Source organism: Salvelinus sp. IW2-2015, linkage group LG20, assembly GCF_002910315.2.
Source record: "Salvelinus sp. IW2-2015 linkage group LG20, ASM291031v2, whole genome shotgun sequence".
NCBI classification, from domain to species: domain Eukaryota; kingdom Metazoa; phylum Chordata; class Actinopteri; order Salmoniformes; family Salmonidae; genus Salvelinus; species Salvelinus sp. IW2-2015.
In genome coordinates, this window is record NC_036860.1 from 36,757,564 (window position 1) to 36,768,030 (window position 10,467).

At 42.6% G+C, this 10,467-nt stretch overlaps 2 protein-coding genes across 2 annotated transcripts; both read left to right on the forward strand.

Moving 5' to 3' along the window:
* Window positions 1–14: 14 nt before the first annotated feature.
* LOC111980792 (transducin beta-like protein 2) lies at window positions 15–5,820 on the forward strand. Its single transcript, XM_024011778.2, has 7 exons — window positions 15–410; window positions 1,951–2,069; window positions 2,324–2,508; window positions 4,195–4,346; window positions 4,518–4,644; window positions 4,764–4,916; window positions 5,029–5,820. The coding sequence occupies exons 1-7, from the start codon at window positions 281–283 to the stop codon at window positions 5,486–5,488; spliced, it is 1,326 nt and encodes a 441-aa protein (XP_023867546.1). The 5' UTR covers window positions 15–280; the 3' UTR covers window positions 5,489–5,820.
* A 713-nt stretch (window positions 5,821–6,533) lies between these two features.
* Window positions 6,534–10,467, forward strand: LOC111981705 (B-cell CLL/lymphoma 7 protein family member B-A). Its single transcript, XM_024013105.3, has 6 exons — window positions 6,534–6,818; window positions 7,256–7,331; window positions 7,428–7,533; window positions 7,635–7,799; window positions 7,940–8,016; window positions 8,210–10,467. Exons 1-6 carry the CDS (start codon window positions 6,727–6,729, stop codon window positions 8,312–8,314), a joined length of 621 nt encoding a protein of 206 aa, XP_023868873.1. The 5' UTR covers window positions 6,534–6,726; the 3' UTR covers window positions 8,315–10,467.

Sequence of the window (10,467 nt, forward strand, 5' to 3'; positions counted from 1 at the left end):
AAAAAAGCTTTACGTTAGAACTCAAAGTTCTCTGCTGCTGACTTCAGTAACTGATTTTTTTAATGCATGTGTAAAGCAAGTTAGATTAGTCGTTATCATACAGTTAATAACGACAACAATATTGTTACTATTTAAATACAACTATATTGCTAGCTGAACAAAGCTGCAGCCAGAGCAAGTAGCTAAAGAGCCTCTTGTGTCAAAGGAGTTTGCTAGCTAGCGTGCTAGTTAGCTGTATTATTAGAATAGCTAGTGCTAACGTGGCACAAACTCGGCGAAGATGGAGTTTGCGGCTCTTTTTGCCTTGACCTTATTAATAGGAATGCTAATAATGTTGGTCGCCGTCGCAGTGGGAAAGCAGAAAGGAGAAATAAGTGAACAACTAGAGCAGAATGAATTAGACTCAGTTGGTAAGTTGCTCTCTTAATTTGTTTGCATATTATATGTCTTCTTGTCACGATGGATTGCTATTCTATTAATTTAGCTAGCTGTGAATGTGTCAAACAGGTGCAACTTACACACACTGTAATATTAGCCCTTTTACGATAGTAACAATATATGTACTCATTTAAAAGTATTGGCACCAGGTCCAAAAAGTTTAAATGTATCCAACCATAAACGTGTTGCTGGAGGAAAAGTTATGGAAGAACGTTTGAATTAAATGGTGACCAAAACATTGTATTATTGTTACAGATGTTTTATTAATCAACATCTTACGGTTCCCAGAGGAGAAATCAACCTGAACATTTTGATAATGAGAAACAAGGTATAGGCTACCTACACTATATATACAAAAGTATGTRGACACACCTTCAAATTAGTGGATWCAGCCACATCTGTTGCTGACAGGTGTATAAAATCAAGCACACAGCCATCTCAAAAGACAAACATTGGCTGTAGAATGGCCTTACTGGAGAGCTCAGTGATTTTTCAACGTGGCACCGTCATAAGATGCCACCTTTCCAACAAGTCAGTTCGTCAAATTTCTGAARTGGTAGGCCACACAAGCTCACAGGACTGGGTTACAACACTCACTACCAAGTGCCAAACTGCCTTTGGAAGCAACGTCAGCACGTGAACTGTTGATCGGGAGCTTTGTGAAATGGGTTTCAATGGCCGAGCAGCCTTACACAAGCCTAAGTTCATCATGCGCAATGCCAAGCGTCGGCTGGACTGGTGTAAATCTCGCCACCATTGGACTCTTCAGCTGTGGAAACGCATTCTCTGGAGTGATGAATCACGCTTAACCATCTAGCAGTCCGACGGACGGCTCYKGGTTTGGCGGATGCCAGGAGAACGCTACCTGCCCGAATGCATAGTGCCAACTGTAAAGTGTGGTGGAGGAGGAATAGTGGTCTAGGGCAGTTTTTCATGGTTTGGACAATGCCCCTTAGTTCCAGTGAAGGGAAATCTTAACACTACAGCATACAATTACATTCTAGACGACTCTGTGCTTTCAACTTTGTGGCAACAGTTTGGGGAAGGCCCTTTCCTGTATCAGCATGACAATGCCCATGTGCACAAAGCGAGGTACATACAGAAATGGTTTGTCGAGATCGGTGTGGAAGAACTTGACTGGCCTGCACAGAGCCCCGACCTCAACCCCATCAAGCAACTTAGATGAATTGGAACGCAGACTGCGAGCCAGGCCTAATCGCCCAACATCAGTGCCCGACCTTACTAATGCTCTTGTGGCTGAATGGAAGAAAGTCCCCGCAGCAATGTTCCAACATCTAGTGGAAATCTGTCTCAGAAGAGTGGAGGCTGTTATAGCATCAAAAGGGGGACCAACTCCATATTAATGCCCATGATTTTAGAATGATATGTTCGACGAGCAGGTGYCCACATACTTTTGGTCATGTAGTGTATCTTGGTTAGCCTCTATGGAAGGTACTAGAAAGTGTCTGCTTGAACGTCTTGTGTAATGTGATGCCAATTCATCCCCTGCAGCAGAGAGAAATGCAGTGAAGGCTCCCACTGCCAAGAAACAGAAACAACAACAGCGTCCTCGCAAGGAGAAAGCCCAGCAGCACACCTTCAGCCACCCTCTCCTAGCATCATCCTTGAAGGTGGGCCACACTTTACATACTGTGAACTTTATATTTGCCATATTTAGGCATACTCTGCCTATCTAATCAATTCTAAAAACCATCCCACAGGCCACAGTCTTGTGTAGTGCTCATCCAAMAAGGCTCACAGAACATAATGTAATGACAGTGGTGTGTGACGACGTTGCAGAATTATCGGATGCTTGATCATTGCTTGGCTCACTCGTCTCTCGCTCTCACTCTCGCTCTCTTTTTTCTTTTTCTTCTCCCCCCAGAGTCACAGTGGAAATGTGACGTCCCTGGACTTCAGCAGCAACGGAAAGTACCTAGCCACCTGTGCTGACGACCGCACTGTCAGGATATGGAGCACCAAGGAATTCCTGGACAGAGACCACAAATGTTTGAGGGCCAACGTAGAGCTGGACCACGCCACACTGGTCCGTTTCAGCCCTGATTCAAGGTGTGTATATATATGTGTGCACACACTCTTGTCCATAAAAGGGTACAGTTGAAGTCGGAAGTTTACATACACCTTAGCCATATACATTTAAACTCAGTTTTTCACAATTCCTGACATTTAATCAGAGTAAAAATTCCCTGTCTTAGGTCAGTTAGGATCACCACTTTATTTTAAGAATGTGAAATGTCAGAATAATAGTAGAGAGAATGATTTATTTCAGCTTTTATTTCTTTCATCACATTCCCAGTGGTTTAGAAGTTTACACACACTCAATTAGTATTTGGTAGCATTGCCTTTAAATTGTTTAACTTGGGTCAAACTTTTCGGTTAGCCTTCCACAAGCTTCCCACAATAAATTGGGTGAATTTTGKCCCATTCCTCCTGACAGAGCTGGTGTAACTGAGTCAGGTTTGTAGGCCTCTTTGCTTGCACACGCTTTTTCAGTTCTGCCTTGTTCTGATGGCCACTCCAATAGCTTGTCTTTGTTGTCCTTAAGACATTTTGCCACAACTTTGGAAGTATGCTTGGGGTCATTGTCCATTTGGAAGACCCATTTGCGACCAAGCTTTAACTTCCTGACTGATGTCTTGAGATGTTGCTTCAATATATCCACATAATTTTCTTTCCTCATGATGCCATCTATTTTGTGAAGTGCACCAGTCCCTCCTGCAGTAAAGCACCCCCACAACATGATGCTGCAACCCCTGTGCTTCACAGTTGGGATGGGGTTCTATGGCATGCAAGGGAGGCCTTTTTCCTCCAAACATAACAATGGTCATTATGGCCAAACAGTTCTATTTTTGTTTCATCAGACCAGAGGACATTTCTCCAAAAAGTACGATTTTTGTTCCCATATGCAGTTGCAAACCGTAGTCTGGCTTTTTTATGGCGGTTTTGGAGCAGTGGCTTCTTCCTTGCTGAGCGGCCTTTCAGGTTATGTCGATATAGGACTCATTTTACTGTGGRTATAGATATCTTTGTACCTGTTTTCTCCACAAGGTCCTTTSCTGTTGTTCTGGGATTGATTTGCACTTTTTGCACCAAAGTACGTTCAACTCTAGGAGACAGAACGCGTCTCCTTCCTGAGCGGTATGGCGGCGACGTGGTCCCATGGTGTTTATACTTGTGTACTATTGTTTGTACAGATGAATGTGGTACCCTCAGGTGTTTGGAAATTGCTCCCAAGGATGAACCAGACTTGTGGAGGTCTACAATTTTTTTTCTGATGTCATGGCTGATTTCTTTTGATTTTCCCCTGATGTCAAGCAAAGAGGCACTGAGTTTGAAGGTAGGCCTTGAAATACATCCACAGGTACACCTCCAATTGACTCAAATGATGTCAATTAGCCTATCAGAAGCTTCTAAAGCCATGACATAATTTTCTGGAATTTTACAAGCAGTTTAAAGGCACAATCAACTTGGTGTATTTAAACTTCTGACCCACTGGAATTGTGATACAGTGAAATAATCTGTCAGTAAACAATTGTTGGAAAAWTCACATGTCATGCACAAAGTAGATGTCATAAACGACTTGCCAAAACTAGTTTGTTAACAAGAAATTTGTGGAGTGGTTGAAAAATGAGTTTTAATGACTCCAACCTAAGTGTACTTCTGACTTCAACTGTATATATAGATAGGTGGATAGAGCCTCTTGTCTTTCTATACTTGCTCTGTCTTGGTATGAAGGGCCTTCATTACTTGGCTGGCTAACGGCGATACCATTCGCATCTTCAAGATGASCAAGAAGGATGATGGGAGCTTCACTTTCAAAGCTGCCCCTGAAGACTTCCCACAGAAACACAAGGCCAATGTCATCAATATCGGCATCGCAGAGACTGGTATGATGGCTAAATGTATTCAGGCTGAATGATTAAAAGGCAGGAAGACGTGACTGCGTGATATGCATTTTTTTTTTAAAGTTATGAATGTTAGAAGTTATGGAAGAGACCCTTGTTCCAGTTGTTGTCTAAACTCTCATCGCTCTCCCTTATTTGTTTTCTGTGTTCCAGGCAAGTTCATCATGAGTGCCTCCACCGACACCAACATCCTCATCTGGGACCTGAAAGGAGAGGTACTGGCCTCTATCATCACCAACCAGATGACCAACTCCTACGCTGCCATTTCACCCTGTGGAAGGTCAGTAAAGTCCCCTAAGTGTGTGTGTGTGTGTGTGTGTGTGTGTGTGGGGGGGGGGGGGGGGTAGCTAATGTAATAGTGCTCTCAGGTAAATACGTTTTGGATGGTTCTGTCTTCAGGTTTGTGGCTTCCTGTGGCTTCACTCCTGACGTGAAGGTATGGGAAGTGTGCTTCGGGAAGGGTGGTGACTTCAAAGAGGTGACCCGCGCCTTCGACCTTAAGGGCCATTCAGCAGGGGTCCACTCCTTTGCCTTCTCTAACGACTCACGCAGGTAAGGTATGCATTGTCTGGTATCCTATCGAAACATCAATGGTTGATTTCCATGAATGACATTATGATTACATTCCCCATTGATATTTGAAGCTGTCTCCGATTTCCCCCAGAATGGCCACCGTCTCCAAGGACGGCACTTGGCGGCTGTGGGACACCGACGTGGAGTAYAAAAAGCAACAAGACCCGTACCTCCTGAAGTCGGTGCCTTGCCAGTCGTCGGAAGGCAGCCGGGTGGCCCTGTCGCCAGACGCCCGCGTGGTGGCTATCTCCAACAGCTGCAGCGTGGCCATGTACAGCACATCCACTGGTCAGCTGGAGGAGGAGTTCCACGGAGTCCACAGCGAGGAGATCACCGAGCTGAGGTTTGACATCAACAGCCGCTACCTGGTGTGCAGCGGGGACCGGGCGGTWCGTGTGTTCCACAATGCGCCAGGCTACCGTGCAGCCATCCAGGACATGCAAGCCATGCTGAAGAATGCCCAGAACGAGGGTATGAAACAAAGGCTGCAGCAGCAGATACAGGAGGTGCAGAGCACGCTAGACACTGTGCTCACGGCACCCAAGGACTAAAGAACTAAAAAMMMCCCGGGCTGGCTGTGTAGATCCCTCTTTCTATCTCTCTCTTCCTCCCTTTCTCTCTCACACTGCCTCTTCACAGAATGGCCTGCAATTCGACTCCTGTCAGGGATGTGGCATTTGCATGCTGGTTTTAATAAATCATGTGTTTCTACAGAAATATGGCTCTGTTTTGTTTTCTGAATGCTCTGCCTGCCTCCAAAAATCAAGAATACTATGTGTTACCTCTACATCGAMCAGTAATACTACTATAGGAGAATTTGCTTTGACTCTGGTGGTCTTTGTACCTTTTTAAAAATGTAATAAAAATGTTGTACCTACATGTACCCCCGCTCATTTATTCGGTACTGGTAACCCCTGTATATAGSCTTTGCTCTTTTTTACTTAAGAAAATATTTAATAAATAAACTAAACTCAAATTGTTCTTAACTGCAGTGTTAGTTCAGGGCTAGTAAGTAAGCATTTCACGGTATTTGGCGCATGTGACAAATACAATTTAATTTGATAATAGGACCAGAATCCTGCTGGGGTGTCTTGTCTTTCTACGGTTCCTAAACTAACAATAAAGCTCAGGGATGCCACAGTGTAACTACAATGTAACAAGTGACCCCAGCTGGTAACTTCACGTAACACATGCGAATTTAGGGAGGGCGTTCTATGAGAACATGAAGTGAATGGATCCCGAAAGCTCGCGAGAGTCGGGGCAGGACGGAGAGCTTAAAARCTAAACCAAAGTATTTATAACTAAACCAAGATAGTTCATCGGTGTCGTTTACAGTGAGAGCAAATTAAGCATTGTGGGCAGAATTAGCAAGGAGGTGGGCAAAGCCAAGCACTAGCTAGCGAGATCCCATTGGCGCGTTGTAGCTTATATTTGCATATTTACTGAAGTGCGCAAACTCAATTCGACCTTGCACTCCTAAACAACGCAAGTGTCACATCTACAACTTAGTGCACTGTGTTCGTAACAGATTCTAGTTTTGGGAACAGAAAAATGTTTTGAGATCAGATGTTTCATCGATGAGAAAATTAGCAGAATGCTCTGTTTCACCTAGTTCCATACTTTCCCACTACCCGCGACTGGACTTCCTCTCACTACCATATTTGGTGGTGAGAAAACGTTTTAAACGGATGCTTCAGCTTTATAGCCACTGTGACGTGTCTGGGTTACCCCTTCTGTCTGTGGTTTAACAGTCTGTCGGAGGCAAATCAAACTAAAACCAAGCACAAACATGTCTGGACGCTCGGTTCGCGCTGAGACACGAAGCCGTGCTAAAGATGACATGAAGAAGGTCATGGCGGTCATTGAGAGAGTCAGAAGATGGTAAGCACAACACTGTTTATTTGTGTGAAAGATCATAAAAGATTGCATATACAAAGTTCAGCGACAGGGAGGCGTGGTTTGAGACAAAATGACAGTGAAAGACCGAGAGCACAGCCAATGAGAATCACTGTGAAGCTTTCTCCCTCAAGACAAGTGGCTTTTCATCAAGAGGCGGACCCAAAAGTAGGATTTGAGTAAACCTAGTTAGCTAGCTTTCTAATATGAATTGACAGACAGACTAGGAAGCAAGTATGCAGTGACAGTCATGTAGTAATCAATAAGATGCTAGCCAACCATAGCCAGTGAGRTGTATCCTCGCTCATTTGTAGCAGCTTTCACTAATAGCATCTCACTCTATGGAAGGGATATTTCAACAGGTGCACTTGACCCTTGAACCATTTGAATGTAATGGAGTGCAATCACATTGTTTTCTACAGGGAGAAGAAATGGGTGACTGTCGGGGACACATCTTTAAGGATATTCAAATGGGTCCCAGTGGTGGATACAAAGGAAGCAAGTTATTTTCTTATTTAATAAGCTAGCTATGTCAGTTTCTAATGTGTTGCTACCTAAAAATGCAGTGTCTGAATTTGATTTCTCTTCTTGTAGAAGGAGAAGAGTAAGGCAGTCCCGGTTGGGGCAGTCAGGGAGCTGAATCGCTTCTCCACGGATCCAGCCTCAGAAAACCCACACTCAAGTCTTCTGGATTTTCATGGTAAGGATGTAAAACCGTTTTGAGTGACATATGACCTCACCATGTACTGGCCTTGAGCTTTTGACATTTCCTCCTATTTCCTGTACTCTCTTCCTCCCCAGATGAGAACAGTAACCAGAGCTCCTTTTCTGATGTGTACCAGCCCAAAGTGGACAGCAGCAGTAACTCCAGCCCCCAGCTCAGTGAACCTCTTAGCCCGAAGAATCTGTGTGACTTCCGCACAGACGACTCCCAGCCCCCCACTCTGGGCCAGGAGATCATGGAGGGTGAGATAGGCAGACAGACCGACAGATGCACACACGCACATGCAAATGTGCACACTTATTCCATTTTTCTGATTTCAATAAGATCAAAAATATCTTCTGATTATTTAGAGGTTAAGTAAATATACATTTTTGGTTTTCAGATTCGTCATTGCCAAGTGAATTGGCTGATGAACCGCCATTGCTGATTAAAGAGGACCTGTTGCCCCTCACTGCTCAGGTAAAGCACATCTAATATCTCAATGATCATTCCACTTTGACACCACAGCTTTGTCACTCAACCGATTTACTTTCAAGACTGTTTAATACACCACATCAGACTCATAGGTTGTCCAACAATATACTCAGAACAGCATACATTAAACTGATAAAAACATGGATTCAAACAAACCTGGCTGTATTTCCCCACACAGGAGGAAGAGGAGTGTTCTGGAGCGCCACCACTGAAGAGAGTGTGTTTTGAGCAGAACTCAGTCCTGCAGAGCTCCCCCATGATGAGCTCCTCCATGATGACCTAACAAACACTGCACTTAGCATCCGGGTCGGGCCCAATTCACTTAAGGCATTTTGTTGAATCTYGTTTTGTGATTTGGAAAAATTTGCGTTTTCAATGAGGACACTTCTGGTTCACGACTTGAACTCTCAACAAACTTCCTGAATTTGAATTGATTTGAACCCGGCCCTGCTTAGCTTTTAGTCAGCGAGTTGCATGACCACCAGTCTATCCTCCGATGACTGCAATAGACACCATTTTAAGGACCAGACATATTTGGTTAAATTAAGGACCACCATACTTGTTATGATGATATATTGAATTAAGTTTCTCCCTCAAAGGATTTATGAATATGTAGTTTAGTTTAGCCTATTTTGTTTTGAATGGATTAACAGCCAAATACAAAATCAAAGCACCCTACCACAGATAGAACAATGAGACAGATATTTCACCGGATGTATAACTGTGACGCATCCACTTGGCGTTTCCACTCACTACCCAATATGGTAGTGCGAGGAAGCCGAGTGACCGGCAGTGGGAGAACATGCAACAAGATGGATTTTGGCTGACATTCTGCATATTTTCTCATCAATGAAACATTTGATCTCAATACAATTTTCTGTTCCCAAAACTAGAATCTGTTATGAACAGAGTGGACTACGTTTTGTAGACTTTAATCTTTGCCAAAGTTGTAAAAAATGGCATTGTTTAGGAGTGCAAAGGCGAATTAAGTTATTGCACACGCGCACTTCACAGAGTAGGAGTTCCTTAAAATAAATATGCAGATGTTTGCTAGAACGGGCTAATAGGATCTCGCTAGCTCGTGCTTGGCTCTGCCCACCTCCTTGCTTGTTCTTCCCACTATGGCTCACTTGTTCCCATTGGAAACGACAGGCTGTGGTCTATCTTGGTTTAGTTATACAAATCTTTGACTCTACTACAGCACTCTCCCGAAGTAGTGCAGTGAGGTAGGTTAGATGTCTGTCATTTTATTTTCTGTGATTTGGGAAATACAGTCTTCTGTCTCCAAAATTTAACTTTTTGCGAAAACTATTTTAATGCAAAACAATGATGGGCCATTTATGAAGTAATAGGTGAATTCAGCTATGGTTAGTGTTGAATGGTTCAAGTAGGATTGGCTTTATTGTGAGTGCAATTTCATTTTGTGCCATTGACACTTGTTACTCAATGCTAGCTGTCAGGATCTTTGTCACAGCAACAGTGAAAGATAAAGTTGACAATCGGCACTGCCAATTTCTAAATGAAGTGTCAACTCCGTCCATCCGGGACACACTTTTGTGAAAATCAAACACACTCAGTGCCTAAATCTAAGTTTAACATTGGAGAATGTTTCAACATTACAAGTACTGTATGTGCTGTTTTTGGTATGAACATCACATTCACTGAATGAAGAGTTAATTTAAATTACTAGGTCCTTATGTTTTGTAATTTATCTCTTAAAGATGTTGACTTAGTAGTTATTTAAGTTAGGGTTCATTTGTAAAATGAACACCCATTGTTTTCCTCAGTCTAAAATGGTGTGTCTTGAGCTATTGTCCCTAGTAACCCAAGGAAGCACTTGTATTTCTCAGATATTGTTTTATGTCATGTTTTACTTGAGTGAAATTAGGAAATTATTTTATCAGGTTAGCGTGTACACTGAAAATGTGATGTTATTTGGGAGTGACTATAATACTTAAATAGTAACCAATTATATTTATTATATAAAATATATTTTTTCTCTCTCTGACAATCTAAAACAATTGCACACATTTGGCAACTGGGGCACATTCAGTGGTTTGCCATTTATGAAAGAAATGCTGTAAAATTTGGGAGGCAAAAAGGTAACTCCCACGATGTCACTAGTTATTACCAATTTATAACAATTACAATTTTCAGTCTTATTATTTCATAGTACTGTCAGTCTCTTGATAAGACATGAATATYTGCAGGGATGCCAGTATGTTGAATGGGCAACTAAAATGAAGGCATTTACAATGTGATGACTTCTGTATCCACATTTTAATGACCACCTTGCAGATAGATTCATTTGGAGATGGTAGGCTTATTCTGCTAATGCATTATTTTATTTTTCAAGAAGGTAGTTTGGAGAAGAGTTTGTAAAAAGTACTTTGTATTTTATTGTAATTTTCCAAGTAAAAATGATTTTATAAAGGA

Excerpts from the sequence above, each read along its gene's own strand:
- LOC111981705 (XM_024013105.3), top strand. The coding sequence starts at position 6,727 with ATGTCTGGACGCTCGGTTCGCGCTGAGACACGAAGCCGTGCTAAAGAT. Across the intron at positions 7,332-7,427 it reads CAGTGGTGGATACAAAGGAA|AAGGAGAAGAGTAAGGCAGT; the intron begins GCAAGTTATTTT and ends CTCTTCTTGTAG. Across the intron at positions 7,534-7,634 it reads AAGTCTTCTGGATTTTCATG|ATGAGAACAGTAACCAGAGC; the intron begins GTAAGGATGTAA and ends CTTCCTCCCCAG.